General features: G+C 35.4%; 1 protein-coding gene across 3 annotated transcripts in view; it reads left to right on the top strand.

The window, feature by feature from the left end:
- The window catches only part of ANO5 (anoctamin 5), an 84803-nt gene that overhangs the window by 12964 nt on the left and 50214 nt on the right, over positions 1–21625 (top strand). For 2 of the 3 annotated variants that reach the window (XM_005661072.3, XM_013994479.2), the window contains exons 3-6: positions 6420–6467; positions 13124–13165; positions 16106–16219; positions 19775–19843. In XM_005661072.3, coding sequence (XP_005661129.3) covers positions 6420–6467; positions 13124–13165; positions 16106–16219; positions 19775–19843 — 273 coding nt within the window. The remainder of the gene's footprint in view (positions 1–6419; positions 6468–13123; positions 13166–16105; positions 16220–19774; positions 19844–21625) is intronic. The other variant, XM_021083250.1, reaches the window with a different exon arrangement.

The following is a 21625-nucleotide window of genomic DNA, read 5'->3' as shown; positions in this document are numbered from 1 at the left end:
GGATGTTACAAGGGAGCAGACATAAATTTTGATTTATTCTGAGGCTTCCTATAAAATACACTCAGATATGCTGAGACTTGATATGCAAGAAAATGTTATTTGACTAACACTTTGTCTAAATATAAAGCAAGTATAATATTTGACAGCTTTTTTCTGTTAGTTATTAGTAGTACGTGATTAGCGCATTTTGATTGAGGTATACTTGACATGTAATGTTATGTTAATTTCAGATGTGCAACATAATGATTTGCTATTTGTATATACTGAGAAATGTCGGTATAAGTCCAGTTGCCATCTATCATCAAAGTCACAGGTTTTTTTCTAGCGATAAGAGCTTTTAAGACTTTTTTTTAGCAACTTTCAGATATGCAATACACTACTATAGACTGTTGTCACTATACTGTATATAACATCTCTATGACTTATTTGTAACTGAAAGTTTGTACCTCTTGACACCTTTCACCCATTTTGCCTACCCCCAACCACCTCTCTTCTGGTAACCATCAGTCTTTTCTCTGTATCTATGAAATTTTTTTTTGATCATTTGTTTTATTTTTTAGACTCTACATGTAAATGACATCATACAATATTTGTCTTTCCCTGTCTGACTTATTTCACTTAGCATAATACCCTCAAGGTCCACTGATGTTGCAGTTGGCCAGATTTTATTCTTTTTTATGGTTAAGAAGTATTCCATTGCATATATATATATATATATATATATACACACATCTTTTTCATTCATCTATTCATGGATAGTTAGGTTGTTTCCAAAATTTGGTTATTGTAAATAGTGCCACAATGAACATAGAAGTATGTGTATCTTTTCAAATTAGTGTTTTCATATTCCTTGGATAAATAATTAGAAGTGGAACTGCCAGATTCTATGGTAGTTCTGTTTTTAATTTCTTTGAAGAATCTCCATGCTATTTCCCATAGTAACTGTACCAATTTATATTCCCACTAGCAGTGCACAAGTATTCTTTTCTCCACATCCCTGCCAACACTTGTTATTTCTTGTTTTGATGATAGCCATTCTGACAGGTGTGAGGTCATATCTCATTGTGGTTTTGATTTGCATTTCCCTGATGATTAGTGATGAACATTTTTGCATGTGCCCGTTAGTCATCCATATCTCTTTGGAAAATGTTTATTCAGATCCTCTGCCTTTTTTTTTTAATTGGATTTTTTTCTATTGAGTCATATGATTTCTTTATATATTTTGAATATTAATCTCTTACGTTAAATGACTTGCACATATTTTCTCCCATTCAGTAGGTTGCATTTTGATTTTGTTAATGATTTCCTTTCTTGTGCAGAAACTTTTTAGTTTAATTTAGTCCTACTTGTTTATTTTTGCTTTTGTTGCATTTGCTTTTGGAATCAGATCCAAAAAATTATCTTTAAGACTGATGTCAAGGAGCTTACCACCTATGTTTTCTTCTAGGGTTTTATGGTTTTTGGTCTTACATCAATTCTTTAATAGATTTTGAGTTAGTTTTTGTATATGGTTTAAGATAATAGTATAGTTTAATCCTTTTGCATGTGACTCCTCAGTGTCCCCAATGCTTCAATTTGAAGGCACTATCCTTTCCACATTGTGTTTTCTTGGCTCTTTTGTCATAGATTAATTGATCCTATATACATGGCTTTATTTCTGTTCCATTGTTCTATGTTTCTGTGTTTATACCAATACCATAATGTTTTGATTACTACAGCTTTATCATAGTTTGAAATCAAAAAGCATATGCTTCCAGCTTTGTTCGTCTTTCTCAAGATTGCTTTGGTTATTCAGGGTCTCTTGTGGCTCCAGGCAAATTTTAGAATTGTTTGTTCAGTTCTGTGAAAAATACCATTGAAATTATGATGGATTAGTCTGTAGATTATTTAGGGTAAATATGTCCATTGAGTAATATGGACACCTCAACAATATTAAATTCTTCCAATCCATGAACATAGATATATTTCCATTTACTCATGTCTTCAGTTTCTTTCATCAGTGTTATTTAGGTTTTCTTAAATTGGGTGCATAAATATTTACAAATATTATATCTTCTTGGACTGACACCTTGCTTATTATGTAATGCCAATCTTTGTTTTTATTGCAGTCTTTATCTTTACATCTGAAGTGAGTCTCCTGGAGGCAGTGTATAGAGGCGTCTTATTATTTTTACCCATTCAGCTACTCTTGTCTTTTGATTGGAGAATTTAGTTGCTTGTTACATTTACATTAGTTGTACTTATTGCTGTTTTGTTCATTCTTTTTCAGAGAGAATTGTTCCATTTGTAGCCATTGCTCTCTTTTCCTTTCTTCATCTCTTGTTGTCTCCCCTTGTGGTTTGAATACTCCCTGTGTGGTATGGTTAGATTCCTTTCTCATTATCTTTTGTGTGTGTGTGTGTGTGTGTGTGTGTGTGTGTGTGTCGTGTGTATAAATTCCCCCAACAGCACCTCCATCTCTGGAGAGAGCCCTGACAGGCCCTCACTCCTCTGATATATATTTTAAGATTGGCAAATGAATCTTTTTCACAAAGTTTAGGTGCTTTTAAAATTGCCTCTTTTATGCTAGGATCCATGTTGAGTGAGTCTGCATGTGAACCTTTAAGAGTAGAATCTTAGTTCCACATAGCCCTAGGTCTCCTGGACATAAGCCCTCTTGATTTTCAAAACATTCACTTTTGGGGCTTGTCTCCTTGGTGCAGGTCTCAGGGGTCAGGGTGCTTGATGTGTGGCACAGTCCCCTCACTTCTCCGGGAGGAGCTCTCTACTTGTACTCCCTCCTGATTGTGGATTAGCCATGCCCAAAGTAGAGTTTCGGTGGGACTGCATTTCTGCTTCTTCTACCCCCATTGATGTGGCTTTTTTGCCTTTGTTTCAGAGGTGCTAGTAAGAAAGTTTTCAGCTTTTTCAGAGAGAATTGTTCCATTTGTAGCTGGGGATTTGGTGTGTCCATGGAGGGAAGTGAGTTCTGGATCTCGCTACACTGCTATCTTGAACCTGAGAAATGCTTATTGATAATTATACCAGGGTTTAAGTTATTCAAACTGAATTAATTAAATACATTAAATAAAATAAATGAAATTAAGTAAAATTTATAAAAATGCAATATTCTCTTAAGCAAAGACTTTATATTATTTATATAAACTTGCAAATAGATACTAACAACTTAGATTCAGGGTTTTGGTTTGTTTTGGTTTTGGGTTTTTTGTACATAGAATGTAAACATTCTAATGGTGTTTCAACTGAAACAACCTTTCTGGTAGGCTTGGTTGACCCAGAGCAGTACTCATGGAGTTGGGTGTCCTTGAATTGGGTTAGGGATGAACAGTCAAATAGAAGAAGTCTCTTTAAAAATAGCTTTTTAGGAGCAACTGAAATGCCCACCCTGGGACACACAGGCTATAAGAATAGGTTGGCTGTGTGCTAGTTAGCTGGGTAAACAGGCCCAAAAGGCTGGTCTACTTAAAATTTCTAGAAGTTCTGGGTTCATTTAGAAGCTTAGTGACCAAAATGCTGAGTGAAATAGAATATGAGGTCTATCATATTTTTTAAAAGATAAAGTACTTTGAAATAAAAACAGTATCTCTCTGAAACAAAGATGAAGAATGGCTGATTAAATTTATTAAATAGTTATATTATTAAATTACTTCAAAAATGACTATAGTTTTTACTCTGGAAAAATGAAGTAGACAAAATTGTCTCTAGTTCTTCTGCTAAGTACAGGTAAGAACCCTGGACATTATATATAAAACAACCATAAGAAGAATGTGGAAGTCAGAGAAGATAAACTGGCTAGGGATCTTGGGACCCAAGGAACAGCTGTGAAGTTAGTTCCCTGGGTTTTCTCTTTGCTTCTTCATGTGTTAAGACTAGATGCTTGAGCAGCCAGTTAATACAGAAATGCTAGCTCAGACAAATAAAGCATCAAGAAAAACCTGTTGTCCCTAACCATTGGACCAGGAAAAGGGTGACCTAGGAAGACAGATAACTTTTGGTTAATAACTGCTCTTTGTACCCAAACACTACAGGGGAGAAAATATTGTAGTCCTGCCACTATTCTGTGCAAAAGAGCTCAAGTGGGGAGACTAGACTTTCACCTCTGTCTGCAGTAACAAGATGTCCCAACTCCCCTTAGAGTTGGAGTCAGAGAAGGCTGACTCCTTCAGCCCCCACTGAGTAATAATGGACCCGTTTACACACTTTCTGCATGATGTTGGTGGAGACCATATGGATCTCATGTTTAGTTTTATACTTGACAAATAAAACATGTACACTGTAGGCTGTGATAAATAATGTATATACAATATAATTAATATCAAAAGAAGCCATTTTAAAAATTATGTAAAGAGATACACTCAAAAGCTGTTTAGATAAATCAAAATGGAATTATGAAAATAGCCCCAGTAACCCACAGAAAGTCATAAAAATAAAATAGAGAAACATAATACAGAAGGAACAAATGGAAAGCACAAAAATAAAATGGCAGATTTTTTTCATTCCTAATACGCTGATAACTACATGAAGTGTAAGTGGTTTAAACACACAAATTGAAAGAAAAGAGATTTGCAGAGTGGAGTGAAAAAAATGAAAGTAAAAGGACTAAAAATATGTATTATGGCTGAAAATAAATGCAAACATTAACAAAAAGAAAGAAGTTCTACATTAATATCACATAAAGTATACTTTGGAGTAAGAAAAATTACCACTGACAGAGCAGGACATTCTATAATAATAAAAGGAGTCCATCCAACAAAAGACACAGCAGTGATAAATTCTCATTTAACAAATAATAGCATCACAATGTGTGAAACAAAAACTAATAAATAGGAGTTCCTGTTGTAGCTCAGCAGTAATGAACCTGACTAGTATTCATGAGGTCACAGGTTCCATCCCTGACCTTGCTCAGTGGGTTAAGGATCTGGTATTGCTGTGAGCCGTGGTGTAGATCACAGATGCTGCAAATGGGGCCCTAAAAAGCCAACAAAAAAAAAACCTCTAGAAAATGGAAAGCAGTAATATGCAAATCTATAATTATAACCAGAGATTTCACCCTTTTGCCTAGAATAAGATCAACTGAATACAAAAATCAGTAAGGATATAGATGAACTCATCTCACATCAACCAATAGGATGTAATCAACATTTATAGAGTACCTCACCTGACAACAGCAGAATTGACATCTATTTCAAGTGCTGATGGAATGTATGCCAAGACAAACTACGTTCTGGGCGATAAAACAAAACTTAACAAATTTAAAATAATTGAAATAGTAGAGAGTGTTCTCTGACTACAGTATCATCAAACTAGAAATTAGTAACATTGTTAACAGGCATATCTCCAACAATTGTAAACTAAACATACTTCTAAACAGTCTAAGGGTCTGGAAAGGGCCTCAAAGGAAAAACAATACAAAAACAAAAAACTCCAATGACCTGAATAAAAGTAAAAATGCAACATATTAACATTTGAAAGAGTAGACATAGCAATTCTGAGAGGGAAATTTGTAGTGCTATATGTTAATATAGAGGAAAAGTCTCAAATCAATAATAAGCTTCCATTTTAAGAAGTAAGAGCAAAATAAACCCAGAGAAAGTAGGAGAAAAATAATAAAGAGCAGAAATCAGTTAAGTTGAAAATAGAAAAACATTAAAGCATTGAAACAAAAAGCTAGCTCTTTGAAAAGGTAATAAAATTGAGATTTCTAGCTAAACAGATAAAAAGAGGAGAGAGAGGGGGAGGGAAGGAGGGAAGAAAAGAGAACAAGAGGGAGAGGAAGAGAGAGAAATGTTTGAGTGATCTCAGGAGTATATGTTGTGGTATGTGATCTGACATGGAACATTAAGATTTAAAATCCGCCATACAGCAAGAGAGGCATCACTGTTGCTTTAACAAAATTGATGTATGGCTTTTCTCTTGGGTTATAAGTACAAATCCTTAAGAATTCTGGTGGTGCATTTTTCCCAAGGTATTCACTTTAATGGTTGCAGGCAAATGTTGAAAGGCCTAAAATAGCCAGGTAATTCTGTCCTTCCTTTTGGTCCTGGATTCAGTGTCATTCAAAGAATGGAGCTCCTTGTTATTTCTATGCAGTGTAGTACTTCTTAACCATTTCTTGTGTCTCAGATTTTTTTTTATGATTTGTTAAAGCTACCTTCAAAATTCTCATTTTCTCTCAAGGGCTCTTTGCGTCTTGCCCCATCCCCCACATATGTATACACACACATTACACACCTACATATGCATGGCTATACGCATAGATACAGATAGTTCTACATCCAGTTTCAGGTGTTTCGTAGCTCCCTTCAGTTGTAGGTTTAGAATTTATGCATGAAAAACCTAGAGTTTTTGTTAAAATATATATGCTCTCCATTTGTATTACTATTAACAGTGTTTTATCTTCTCCACGGTGCCATTTGCAGGACCTGAGCAGCAAAGAGTCCAGCTTTCTCATCAATGAAGAACCAGTGGTAAGCAGCCGTCAGTACTATACTTTCTCACATGGAAGTATGTCTTTTTGTAGTTATCGATGGTCAGTTCACAGTTGTTTTTCAGGCTCTTATACCTGACAAGTTTGGGAATTTATTACTTTGGAAAAAAATCATTTTCTTATAGGAAAAAAGTAGCATCAGACACATTCATGAGAATGACACATAAAGCATTGCACTTTGCTTTCATTTACTTTCTCAGTTTTACAGATGAGAAAATGAAGGGTCTGAGAGGTTTAATGACTTGACCAAAGTTGTTCATATGTTTAGGGGGCAGATCCTACACTAGATTAGAACCCAAGTTTCTGGGCTGCCTTTGTTATTCTTTCTCCATGTATCTTTCTTCTTACCTGTAATTACATACCTAAGAGTAATCATAAAGAAGTAAAATTTATCTAAAAATCAAACTTGAGGAGTTACCTTCATGATGAAGCAGAAATGAATCCGACTAGGAACCATGGTTGTGGGTTCGATACCTGTCCTTGCTCAGTGGGTTAGGATCCAGCGTTGCCATGAGATGTGGTGTAGGTCACAGACGCAGCTTGGATCCTACGTTGCTGTGGCTGCAGTGTAGGCCAGCAGCTACAGCTCTGAATCAACCCCTAGCCTGGGAACCTCCATATGCCTCAGGCACAGCCATAAAAAAAAGCAAAAGCCAAAAAAAAATAATAAAATTTGAATATCAATTAAGATGTTAATAAAAGGATTCAAAATTTTTCATTAGTAAATAAAAATGCTGTTTGGTAAGATGGAGAAATAGAGTTATGTTCTTATACTGACAGCTTTGATACATATGTTTTGCTTTTCACTAATGTATTTTATGTTCCAGAGTTAAGATCATGGAGTTGACCAAATTATAATACTTGAGGAGTTCCCTTGTGGCACAGTGGGTTAAGGATCCAGCTTTGTCAGTGTAGTGTCTCTGGTCACTGCTGTGGTGCAGTTCCATCCCTGGCCCGGGAACTTCCATGTGCTGCTACGGCAGCTGAAAGAAGAAAAAAAAAATTTTACAAAAAATATTTGCCCGTGAAAGCATATTGCTTCCTAAATCCTTGAAGGGGCTGGTGCGAGTAAGAGGCACTGAAGCTTAGCTTGTATTAATTTGAAGGTAAATCTGTCTCAGTTTGCAACTATAAAGCAAAGCAGTTCAGAGAAAACTTTCTTCTTTCTTTTCTCTCTTAATCCTTCTGTTGCAACCATTTTTATTTTGTTTATCCTTCAAATGTGTGCTTTACTTTTCTGTGTGTATATATACAGATGTATATTTATATTCCTCTTGCTTCTTATTACTAAAGGCAGCATTCTTTATATACTGATCTATTCCTTGGTTTCCACTTAAAAACATATCCTGGGGTTCATTCTATATTGTGTACAGATTCCACTCTCATTCATTTGTATGCAGCATAGTGTTCTATTGCGAGAGTTTAGAATTGTGCATTTATCCTTGTCAGGTTATCCAGTCCCTTTACTTATGGACATTTGAGTTGCTTTTAATCTTGGGAATCTTTACTCTTTTTAGTCCTTAACCCTGGAAATCAGTCTTATAATATTTTGGACAAATTATATCTTTCTAAATAGGATTTAGGTATCAAAAAATAAAGTCATATGTAATTTTACTGTATAGTGCCAAATTCCCCTCTGTTTTGGATTTCTAAGAAATATATGAGAGTTCTATTTCTCCACAGACTCACTAACAGTGTTTTAATGAGTTTAGAAGTTTGCCTATCTGTTAGAAAGATAGACAGTTAACTTTTTTCATTTGGGAGCTTTTTCCGTTAGCTCTATATCCTAGAATATTTTAAATGTGCATTTCTCTCAATGTGAGTGAGACATTTATCTTTTTTTCTACATTGATGGAATGAATTTCATTCATTGATGAATAAATTCTATCATTTCAGTTTATCTTGCTGGATCATTCTGTTTTTATTGTCTCTATTTTCCTGTCAAACTGTTATGTTTTTCTTTTTCCTCTTGTTTTTTGGAGCTGTTTACATATTTATTATTGCCTCCTTGCCTGTGATATAAGTTGCAAATAATTTCTTCAGTTATATCATATACTAATAATTGAAATTTTAAACTCCAAATGATTTTAAAGTGATTTATGCTATTTCATTCTATATGATGACATTGTCTTTGGTTAAACAGTAAATTGTTAAAATTAAGCAATAAGTTTATTTTTTAATCAACTTTTTTTAGTATACTTTTAGGCTTACAGATTTATTGTGAATCTAATACATAAAGTTCCTTATACCTTATATCCATTCCCCTCATTATTAGCATCTTGCATTAGTATGGCATATTTGTGGCAAATAATGAACCAATATTAGTACATTACATTAACTAAGTCCATATTTTACTCACATTTCCTTAGTTTTCCCTAATTTATTTTTCTGTTCCAAGATCCCATCTAGGGTACCACTTTGCATCTAGTTGTCATGTCTCCTCAGGCTCTTCATGGTTGTGATGGTTTCTTAGACTTGTCTTGTTTTGGATGACTTTCACAGTTCTGAGGAATACTGGTCAAGTGTTTTATAGAATGTCCCTCAATTATGACTTTCTTGATATCTTTTTCATATAGACTAGGGTAATGTATTTTGGGGAGGAAGACAATAGAAGTAAAATGGCTCTTTTCATCACATTATATGAGGGGTACATCCTGTCATTGTGACTTACTATTCTTGATGCTATCCTTGGTTTCCTGGCTTAAAGTGGTATTTGTCAGGTTGCTCTACTGTGAAGTTTTTCTATCAGTTTTCCATTTTTATTCTGTCTTTGGAAGAAAAATCACAATGTGCAGCCCACCTTTAAGGATTAGGGAGATTATGCGCCACCTCCTTAAGGAATTCTATAGGACAGATGTGATTTATTTATTCATCAATATATTTACGTGTTTTATGTATGTATTTATTTATATCAGTTATGAATTCATGGACATTTATATTTTGCACTATAAACCCAATACTACGTTATTTACTTTGTTGCTCAAATTCTCCTTGCTTTGATTATTAAGAGCTTTTTTGATTGACCCGTGTGTGCCTTTGATATAACCCTATTGACTTTTTTTTTCATTTTCTTACTTTCTGGCACTACAGGATACTCTAAGCTCATCTCATCTTATACTTTTCCCATATCAGTCCTAGAATCAGCCATTTCTTCAGGGAAATTTTCTTTTCATGTTACAGAAATATCACAAAAGAAAAATCTTCTGTTTATCAATCAAGGTCCTATTAGGCATATTCAAAATAGGATAATTGAGGAAGGCTTAATTTAAAAAAATTTACAAAAATTGGGTGCAGGAGAAGATCTAATAACCATGAATCCATTATCATTCATAGAACTGAAGGAAATAGGGAGGGAACAGTTATTAGAACTCAGGAGAGAGTCTTAAATAAGACATTCTTGAGAGGCTCAGTGACCTACAGGGGAGAGATACAGACTTCCTGAATCCAACCTCAGAAAGGAAGGTACACTCTTTTCCCTCCCTCCAATCATTTGTGGGAAGCCAGAGGTCAAAGGAGCTCTTTGATGTCTATAACTAGTCACCCTCCCAAGAAAAAAAGAAAGGTAGAGAGGGGGTAGAGAAAGGACCAAAGATATCCAGCAAGATATCGCTGGACATGTGTTCTTTTTGGAAAAAAATTATGATCATTATTATGATAGAACTCCACTGCTAATGATTTCTGTAAATACAGAAGAATTAACATAAATGAACATTTTATTTTATATAAAATAGTCAACAGTGGATTCAATTGAGTACCCAAATGGCTAGCTAAATTGCTTGTATAGAAGGATGCTAAAACCATTAAATGGAATAGAGGAAAATGGAGAAAATTGTACCTGAAAGAACCTGTCTCTGAGTGAGTACCATTTGTGTTTGGGAGAAATAATTTGAAAAGTACTTAGTGTTTAAAGAAGGAGAAATGGGAATTGGAAGGGCATACTAAAAGCATGCCTGAATAACAACCAACATGCCTCTACCAAGTTTTGAAGGGGTGTGGGTCTTGTTATCCTCAGGATGATATTCCAAATATTTAATGACATTCATGGCATAGGCACAAACCGACCAGAAGGTACCACTGAATAAGTAGATCAGAAGCAATTAGTATGACTATAGCTTAGTATTTATAATTGATCTATGTATATACTTAGATATGATTGCTCCCGGACTCAGACATTTAATTCAGACTCCAAAGGATCTTATTCAGTCTCATAGTTTTAAATGCCATTGATATGTTGTAACCCTAAATTTAAGTTTCTAATATAGACATATCTCCTGACCTTCAGACAAAAAATATCCAAATGCTTTCTCTATCGTGTCCATTTGGATATCTAAAGAAATTGTTGCTGAAATATGGGCTACATATGTACTGTGATGGTGAATATAAACACAGAGGCAGAGTTGGAGGAAACAGCAGAAGTAGCTTTAATTGCCAGGCAGAGAGTGAACACGACACGCTAGTGCCTCAAAGACTGTATCCCCACCCCCTGGAGAAGGTAGCAAGGGGTCTTACAGTGTTCAAGGAACAGTTTCTGGACATTTTCCTGATTCGTTGGTGGAGAGGTAATTGGGAGTCTGCCTCATCAGCCTTCTTATTCCAACTGGTCTGGGGTCTCCATGCCTGTGGGCAGCATACTGTTAACTTTTTCCACCTGATGGGGGCTTCACCACCTATAGAACAGCTCTAAGGGCATGGTTCAGAATATTATCTATAATCCTTGAGCAAGACCTAAAGGTCCTTGATTTCGCTGAGTGGCTAAACTAGTATTATTTTGTCTTTTTTGACTGTTTTCCTTTTTCTCTGTATTTTCTCACTTCTCTGATTAAATTGATTGTTTAACTAAAGTTTCTATATAGACAAAAAGGCAGGCAGAGGACACAGGTGGGGTCTGTTCTGGGAAGGCCCCACAGGGTCCTGCTCAGTTACAACATCTACAGATTTACATGTCTAAATTTTTTTTCCTAACAAAAACTGTTCTGTTGAAGTCTTTCATGTCTCAGCCATACACTGTCTATCCTTCTAGGTGTTCATGACAAAACGTTCTTTAAAATTATCATCTTTATTTTTTTATACATTATGTACAATAAAATGTGCCCATTAACAAATTTTAACAAATTACAACAATCTCAGCACTTGTAATGTGGTGGTATTTACCTAACCCATAACTCTAGGGCCAATTTACTCTTTATACATGGCAGTCACAGTGCCTACTAGGGCCCATGATACTTTTTGGAGCCCACAGAAATGTTTTAATTTTAATTTCTTTTAAAACCAGAATATAAAACAAAACCAAATATAATCATATATATTATATTTACTTGGTTTTTGTTTTTCAATTAAATTTTTTAATAGAGGAAGGGGCCCATGAAAGTCATAATGGGGCCCTGTATAGCCCTTTAGTATAAGACTCTTTAATTTCCTTTCACAATTCTGTGATTTCTCAGATGACATCTGAGAAAAACAGTAACCTGTGAATCTTGAAGATTCCCAAGGAAATCAAAGTGCTGAGGTGAAATATTTCAGCCTGGTAGAAGAAGATAGTTTAAAATATGCTTTATTAAATGCTTCCATCTTGTTTCTGTTGTTTTTAAATAACAGCAGTATTAACTGATCTTTACGTAGCAGGTGCATCAGTTTACAGAGCAGGGATTTTCCCTGCTTAGTCACCAGTTGCTCAGGTCTCTGTAGCCTGTTCCAGAGAAACAACACTTTAAGCAAAACTGCATGAAAAGAACTGAAACTCTTTATTGATAATTTTATTAGATTATTTACCATTTTGTTATACTTTAAAATACTCACAATACTTGCCCTTTTTGCCGTAGGTTGTTTTTCTTTCAAGTATTATTGAATATCCCAGATGTTTTTAGATCGTTGCTTTGGTATTTTAAAAATAATGGTCATAGTAACTGAAGACTGAAGACAACCCAACATTTAGATAATTAAATGACTTTCCTTTCCCTCCCCTAGGGTATTGGTAATGAAATGTTTTAATGGTAATGAGAGAATCTTATTCTTTTTTGAATCTGATTAAAGATTTGGAACCTCTTCCTAAAAAATATAATTACACACATACATGATAATTTCAGTATACTTTTCATTAATGAAATATTTTATACTATTGGGTGAACTTTCCGTACCATACATGGTCACAGTGTAACTGCAGTAATTTTGCTTTCTTTGCCTGGTGTATACAAGCATACTTAATAGAATACCTATTTTACTTTACATTTCCATTATTCTCATGTTTTTCTTCATTATTCTCTTTCCTTAACCTAATTCCACAAACACGTATTATTTATAGTTATTGTAAATTGATTTAATTGATACAACACTGTAAATCAACTATAATAAAAAAATAATGCAACAAAAACTAAAAAACAAAAACAAAAAAGAATTTAGGGAAATGTACTTTGAAGTCTCCTTTTTCCCCTTTCATTTATTCTTTATTATTTTCTTCTTATTTTTGTTCTTTTCCTCTTGCTGTCTTCTCCCACCCTCCAGTTTTAAGTATTACACACACACATGCACATTTGCATGAGTGATCATCCTGAGGGTTTGTTTGTTTGCCTGCCTATGTTTTGGGAATCTTTTCTCTAATCCTGGGCAGAATTTGATAACTCTCTATCCATTACTTCACAGTCTGCAAAGCGATACAATTTGTTCCTGAGGCGGCGTCTTATGGTAACCAGTGCTGAATGATGCTGCTTGTGCTTTGAATGGCTGCAGTGCTAGCCTGAGACATTTTTTGCTGCAATGAATACTATTGATATGGGGGAATTTGTCACTGATTCCTATTCCCCAGCCACCTGAGTTTTTAGAATGGTTATTCTTAATATTTGGGGGGATCTGATTAAAGCTTTGGAAAGCTCTTCCTAAAAAATATAGCTCCACACACACACGCACACATTCACCATACACATATACAATTTACATACAGTTTCAGAGGTTTATGAACCTCCATCATGAATCTAGGTTCGGGAGTTCCCGTTGTGACTCAGTGATAATGAACCCAATCCATGAGGATGCAGGTTCGATGCCTGCCCTTGCTCAGTGGGTTAAGGATCCAGTGTTGCTGTAAGCTGTGGTGTAGGTTGCAGACAAAGACTTGGCTCCTGCATTGCTGTGGCTGTGGCCTAGGCCAGCAGCTGTAGCTCTTACTTGACCCCTAGCCTGGGAACTTCCATATGCTGCAGGTGTGGCCCTAAAAAGAAAAAAAAAAAGTATAATTTAGGTTTATGAACCTCAGAATAACTACCTAATTCAAAAGCCATGCAGATATTTGCCTCATTTCCACACTCTGTGGAAAATGATCTCAATGTCTTGTCTAGAGCAAAACGAAAGAATGTTGTGTTTTAATAGTATTCAGTTATATGTAATGAATTACCAGGTTTTTCTTCCCCAGTTATTTAGTTTCAACCAGTTTTTGTTAACAGTCCTAAGATATATATCTCATGGCGATTTACAAGGCTACCAGTGATTTCACAGTATTTTTTAAAAATTTACTGTTTATATTAGAGCAGGACATAATGACAGAAGTTTGGATTTTCCTGGGTACCCTGTGGCTTTCCAGAGAAGGGAGTTATATACCAATTTGACTAAACATTCAGTGAATAACTGGATTCACTATTCTAGCTACTTCATTCCCAAATAGTCAAAAACTCTGAGTGTAATTTTTATTAATTTCTAATGGCACATCTTCTATCACCAGAACTTTTCTTTGGGGACCTAGATTTAGCTTGTTTGAACAATATGAACACTTATAAATATATGTTGTTTAAAAAATGCAAAATGTGACTGTCACTAAATTAAAGCAAAAGGATTATTGTTTCTTACCCCTAATTTTTTTGCTTTGATTATATTTAGTCTACTTAGTATTTTTTTCTTCCCCAGTTAGTTCTAAAAATGTTGGTGAATTTCATAAGATATGCTAACACTGCGATGATTTATAAGAGATCAAATAATTTCTTGTTTACTTTTTAAGTGACTTGTGTCAAGACATAACATGATAACAATTTGAATTTTCTCAGTATTTTTAAACTTTTCTTTTAGGAAAAGAGAGATTATTATGCATTCTTTGGGGTGCAAAGAACTCTGACGTAACATTTGCATTAGTGTACTTTGATTTTTAATCTCTAGACCCTCTAAATGTTTTTTGTTTCTTTGTTCTCTTTTCCACTCATTTCGTCCTGTGCATTGGGAACTAGTTCTTTCTGAGATGTATCAGTTATGCATTCATATAAAGTAGAGTTATTCTGTTCATAGACCACAGATCAAACATGAGATTTGTGTCTTATTCTTACTTGTCTGATCTACATCCAATCCTTTTTTTGGCAGGTCTGCCTGACCTGATTTGATTTATAAACAGTGTAGTGTACCATAAAAGAAATTCATGAATTAACATGAAACCAGTTATGAATATGAAAAACCTCCAGTTCTACATTCACACCTTAGCTAGAGCAGTTACAAAGTTGTCTATGTTATAACTTTGCATCACAGGTTAGAGAGATCATTGATATCACTGCATCATCTATTTGTTCATTCTAGGTGCTATATGTAGGCTATTGTATATTATATTAAATATTACATATTACATATAAACTATGAAGAAGACCAAATCAGTCAAACATGAACTCCATTCTTTATGTGGCTTTCTAGGTTTTTTTTTAGTTTTGAAAGAGGAGGACTTAATAAACTGTACATGTGAAAGTTGAATTTGTAAGTTTGGCCATTATATTGAGAGAATTGATAACACAAATTTAAACACAAGATTGAGGAGTTCCTGATGGGGTGCAGTGGGTTTAGAATCCAACTGCAGCAGCTTGGGTCATTGCAGAAGCATGGGCTCAATCCCTGGCCCAGCAGAGTGGGCTAAAGGATCTGATGTCTCTGCAGCTGTGGCATAAGTTGCAGTTGTGGTTTGGATTCAATTCCTGGCCCAGGAACTTCCATGTGGTACGGGTTCGGACATAAAAAATGAAGACATAAACTAAGGATTGATTTTGGCTCACTTAGGAAATTGATATTTAAAGGAGATTTGCATGAGAGTACTTTTAGTGAAGCCAGCTGGCAAGCTAACTTGCTTTCTAATTTTTAACTGCACCTTGATTTTATTTTAACCCTTCAAAAGTTGAGTTAGAAAGTAGTGATTCCATGAAAACATAGTATAACATTAATCATAAGTTTATGTTCTTGCAGTGAGATTCATTAATTGGTCTATAATTAATTATATTCCCAAAGTAGTGAGTGACCATGAATTATTTGCCGGATTAATTGGTATGTTGTTTAATGAAGGTGATGTCATCTCTCTCTGAATGTGCATTTTTGAATCAATGTGTACATATATTCATTTTGTATTTTTGCGTATTTGCAGCATTTTGTGTGTGTGTGCATGTAGTCGATATGCTTCGCTTCATCTTGAGTCTTGATTGTTTACTATATAACTCCTTCATGGAATTTCCCTTTCTAAAGTAAGCATTGATGAAAACTCTAGTTGTCTTCCTCTGTCATTTCAGACTGAAAAAAAAGGTAGATGATAACCACATTTTAGCTAATCCCCTTTATGTTTTTGCCATTTGAAAATTAAACTATAATTTAAAGTTGTGTCTTTCATGTCCTCTGCAGTTTAAAAAAGATGAACAAAGCAAAGATTCTATCTTCTTCCGGGATGGGATCAGGCAGATTGATTTTGTGCTTTCCTATGTTGATGACATAAAGAAAGAAGCAGAACTGAAGGCGGTAAGTACTTATATGAGAGAAATGGGAATAATAAAAAGAAGCATGGTCTATAGTTTGACAGGGATGATTCCCCTGAATTATATTGTAAAATCAGAGGCCTCAGAGTGTTACTGAAAGCTGAAATTGAGTGAGAAGACTGCACAATATGCAGCCCAAGAATAGATATATGAAGTCAATTTTATTCTTTGGACATTTTGCACAATAACTTCTTCTTCTCCCAAGTGACTGATATATTTTTATATAGAAATATATAACGTTAGAAATAAATGTGACCTTCAAAATTTGAGGTGTACATCCGAATATAATATTTATCTTCTGTGTTAATTTTCAACTTTCATTAATCCATTCTATCTGAAATAACATTGACATTATGTTCTTTCTGAACTTACATTACTATGTTCATTTTTTAAAACTGCAATCTCCAACACCATAAATTAAGTTAAAAAAAAACCAAGGACTTTTATCTTGTTCGTTACTATGTACTCAAATGCCTTGAATAGTGACTGAAGCATAATGGATGCTTAATAAATATTAGATATTTGAAATGGATTAATATATTAATTCATATGGGTGAGCATATAAATACACACTAACATACGTATGAAATAAATGTCATACAAAATAAAAATAAAATCTATAGATTTAATCCCCATAAGACCCAGTACATAGTCATTTCTGTCCATTTCTTTTACCTTTTCCCTGGAAACTCTTCCACCAGGCCTCTACAGTTCATTCACTGTCATAATTTTCATCTCTTCTCTGAATGTCCCCTGCAAACCTGGCTCCTCATGAGGGTTTGGTACCTTCCCCACCAGTCCTCTCAAGTGGTGTTGGTTTTTCCAGACCCTTTTCCTGGAGAGAGATGAATCCCTCTCCCCTTGTCCAGTATTGTTGCTTACAGTCCACCCTCCCTCGTGTTGCCCTGAAACCTCTGAACTTTGAATTTCACTACAGTTATCACTACCCTGCATTGTTGTTGTCATTAATCAATCTCTGGTCTTCTGTTTCATTTCTCAACAATTTTAGCTCCTGGTTCACTATCACTCTCTTCACCAGTGTGCCTTTTTTTATTCATTGATAATCTCAATGCATACATAGAGGGTCATTTTGACATTCTAGCCTCTGTTCCTTGAACTCCCTTTTCCAATTATCTGAGTCTCTAATTCATTCTAGAATGTGTCATTACTAATAACTAGAAATATTTGTAATCTCATTCCAAGTATCCAGCTATCTGACTAACCCCTCATGTCTGTTTGAACAATACTCTTCTTTCTTCAACTGCACCAAGATCAGATAACAGTTATCTTAACTACCTTTTTTTTTTTACTGCTACTCATTATCTTTCTGCTCTTTTTAATGCTTATTCAGTTTAAATCTTATATCTGTAGGTTATACTCTATTGCATATGCCATCCAGCTTACCCTGCTCTCAGTTGTAGTAGCCAGAACAACAGCTTTAGTTAAACCCAACTCTCCACCTGCTTTACGCCAGGGCTATGCAGAAAGAAAGAAATACAATTCTTTTACTGGTTTTTACCTCGTACTTGTGCCAAGGGACCTCAGCTGCATCCTTAACTCTGTCTGGCAGTCGTACTTTACTTCTCTATTCACTTTATCCACTCTTCTTGATGACTATTTCATAACTTTTTCCTCTCTCACACCCCAAATATGCCCAGACCACTTTCAAGCTTAGCTGACCACACTTTTCTACTCTACTGAGAGAACTGATGTAATGGAAGAGAAATTCTTAATTTCCATTACCACATCCTTCCATCTACCAGCATCTTCACCTGAATAATCTACCTCTTTTCCTATCACCATAGGAAAACTATTTTATTTATTCTTCTATCTAATTCCAGTACCTCCGCTTGTGTCCTGGATCCCATTTCTTCTTGCCCCTTATTTAGGAATCAATAAGACTACCCTAAGGTTGCTGATTCATTAAGAGCACTCATAGAATACAGCATATAGCCCATACTCAATGGCTATGTTTTATTACAGCAAAATAGTACAAAGCAGAATCAGCAAAAGGAAAAGAAGCATGCAAAATCCAAAGGAAACCAGGAGCAAGTTTGTAAGAGTTCTCTCCCAGGGGAGTCATACAGGATGCACTTAATTCTTGCAGTGAGGATGTGTGACATCACATTGGAAGTGATATCTAATAGAGAAGCTCATTAAAGTCTCAGTGCAATAAGATTTCGTTGAGGCTGGTCACCTTGTCACCTTCTGTCTAGTATAAACCAACATGTCATAGTCCTGGCAGGAAGCATATATTTAGTTATCAACTACATAGTTTGTACAAACAGCTGAGGTGAAGTGAACCCCTCTTAGTAGTTCTGGGAATGGTGGGAACCCTCCTGCAAACCGAGTTCCCAGATGCCAGGACCAAGTTTGTCAGCAGGCCTTTCTAAGGACAGCAGTGCCAGGTTTGTTACATTCAAACTCTTTTCTGTATGTCTATTTAGGGAGATTGCTTTTACAATCCTTTCCTCTCTCTCCCGAATTACATTTTGTGTTGTTCTTTACCGGATCATTTCTTTCAACAAATAAATGTGTTGTTAATTTTTCCATATTCGAAAATATTAAAAAGCAAGAACTAAAACCTTCTCTTGATCTCCACACAACTTACAGAAGAGTTTGTTACTACAATGAAAAGAGATATTCATTTTTTAAATGTTGATAACAATATTTGGAAGGTTCTTCTCTTCCCCTTGTTTTTCATTTTGTTTTGCTTTGCTTTGGCTTCCTGGAAGTTTTCAGTCTGCCTTTGATAGCATAAGAGAAAGGTAATTGTGGAAGGTGGCAAAGAAAGGAGAAAACTGTTCATGGACATATTCTCACATGTAGTAAACTTTGGAAGTGGAGAAAAAGATCACGTTAAAGTGATCTTCACTGACAATTGCTCAAGGTGGATTTATCCATTTGAAGACGTATCCTATGTCTTAGTTAAACATTTTAAAATTTCAGTTGCCATGTTTCACACTTAAATCACAGTTATAATTTTTCACTTAAATCATAAAGCCAAATGATTTTTCAATAATCGATCATTGTTTTAAAGCCTACAAGAAACGGTTATTTGCATTTAAATAATTAAATTTAATTTTGCTTTTTCTAAGTGAAACTCTTCTTCATGATCAAAATATCATGATGGTACTCTGGCTTAAAATTACATTAAATGTGTCATTTATTTGAAAATTACTGATGTCTTTATAATATAAGTTCTTCCCAACTAGGAAGAATATGATATGTCTCTCTGTTTATCAAAGTTTTTTTTTTTTTTTTCTGTTAACTGGTAAAGTTTTCTGTGTTTGTTTCCTATTGAAGTCCTGCTAATTCCTCGGAGATTATTCCTAGATATGTTGGATTTTTACAGTTATATTGTGAATTATAGCACAGCTTAAATGCAGTCCACAGCACTCAGATGGGGATAATACCTAGGGTACTTTTGTATACAACTAGGGCACCATCTGGAGGCACAGTCCTTGTGTGACAGTCAGCTGATCACTGGGCAAATAAAATGTTTTCCATAATTCTACTGACTTGTTTTTTTCCATAGATGAGAAGAAAAGAGTTTGAACAAAATCTCAGAAAAACAGGTCTTGAGTTGGAAATTGAAGATAAAATGGTAAGTGGAGTTGTTCATCCCTGCCAGAATCTTGGTGTTTTAAACATTGTTTTCTCTTGCTCTGCCTTTGACTGGCTAGGCTTTATATTTGGGAGCAAAACAGTAGCTTTTTTTAACACAGACATATATCATGGGGTTGGCAGGGCCAGTGATCTTCCAGGCAAGTAAGTAGGTCAGTGCTCTCAATTTGAGACGATGAGTGGAATACTTTAAAAATAAGCATACATCATTCTCTTCAGTATCCGGAGAAAGTAAAGTCATGTTTGTTTGTTTGTTTGTTTGTTTGTTTGTTGTTTTATGGCCACACCTGGGACATGGAAGTTCTCAGGCCAGAGATCGAGTCTGTGCCATAGATGTGACCTATGCCACAGCTACAGCAATGCTGGATCCTTAACCTACTGCGCCAGGCTGGGGATTGACCTTAAGCCTCCACAGTGACCCAAGCTGCTGCAGTCAGATTGGATTCTTAACCCACTGTGCCACAGCAGGAACGCTAGGATATGGTTTTTGTTTCCTATCTGTCTCGTTTCGAAGGCTTACTGTAATCTGACACTGTAACTAGTTAGTCTGGCTATTTTGCAACACAGCTTTCTAAGCCAAGACACTTTTTCTCTCATGAATATGCCAAGTTCTTATTTTTTTTTTTAACCTCCTACCATTTATTGGTTTTCTAGAATTTCCTTCAAAATAGCTTTAAAAAAACCTATTTCTGATTCCACCCTGTCCATAGATCTCTAATACTCTCTAGTTCTAAATTAATACTTTCTACTTTTTATCCCTGTTTTTGACTGAACTAGTAAATATACATTTTACCACATATTCTAACTATAACCTAGTTGTTCTTTGGTGTAATGGAACCCTTATTACTTCAAGTTCTTACTCTGGTATAGCCTGTCCATACAGGTGAGAAGGCTGAGTTGAGGAGAGAAAGTAAGTACCTCCTACACTTTGTGTGTATTTCTCATATGCCCTCAGCACAGCTCTGAGCTTATAGGTAGTTGCTAAAAACTTAATTTGCCCAGAACCCCATATGTTTCTGGATTTTCAGGCTAGTGTACATTGACCCTGAAATATACTTTTTAAAAATTTTTTTAATTTTTTTATGTTTTTTTATTTTAATTCTTACTTCCTCAATACAGTTTTTTTTTTCTATTGTACAGCATGGTGACCCAGTTACACATACATGTATAGATTCTATTTTATCCCATTATCATGGTCCATCATAAATGACTTGACATAGTTCCCAGTGCTACACAGCAGGATCTCATTGCTAATCCATTCCAAAGGCAATAGTTTGCATCTATTAACCCCAAGCTCCCAGTCCACCCCACTCCCTCCCCCTCTTCCCTGGCAAACACAAGTCTATTCTCCAAGTCCATGATTTTCTTTTCTGTGGAAAGTTTCATTTGTGTATATATTAGATTCCAGTTATAAGTGATATCATATGGTATTTGTCTTTGTCTTTCTGACTTACTTCAATCAGTATGAGAGTCTCTAGTTCCACCCATGTTGCTGAAATATACTCTAAAAAATATTCTCGGGAGTTCCCATCATGGCACAGCAGAAACAAATCCGACTGGGAACCATGAGGTTGCGGGTTCGATCCTTGGCCTTGCTCAGTGGGTTAAGGATCCAGCATTGCCATGAGCTGTGGTGTAGGTCGCAGACGCAGCTTGGTTCTGGCATTGCTGTGGCTCTGGCGTAGGCCTGCAGCTACAGCTCCAAGTAGACCCCTAGCCTGGAAACCTCCACATGCCGTGGGTGCGGCCCTAAAAAGACAAA

The sequence above is a fragment of the Sus scrofa genome, chromosome 2 (genome assembly GCF_000003025.6).
Source record: "Sus scrofa isolate TJ Tabasco breed Duroc chromosome 2, Sscrofa11.1, whole genome shotgun sequence".
Lineage (NCBI taxonomy): Eukaryota > Metazoa > Chordata > Mammalia > Artiodactyla > Suidae > Sus > Sus scrofa.
This window is presented reverse-complemented; position numbering and strand designations above follow the sequence as displayed.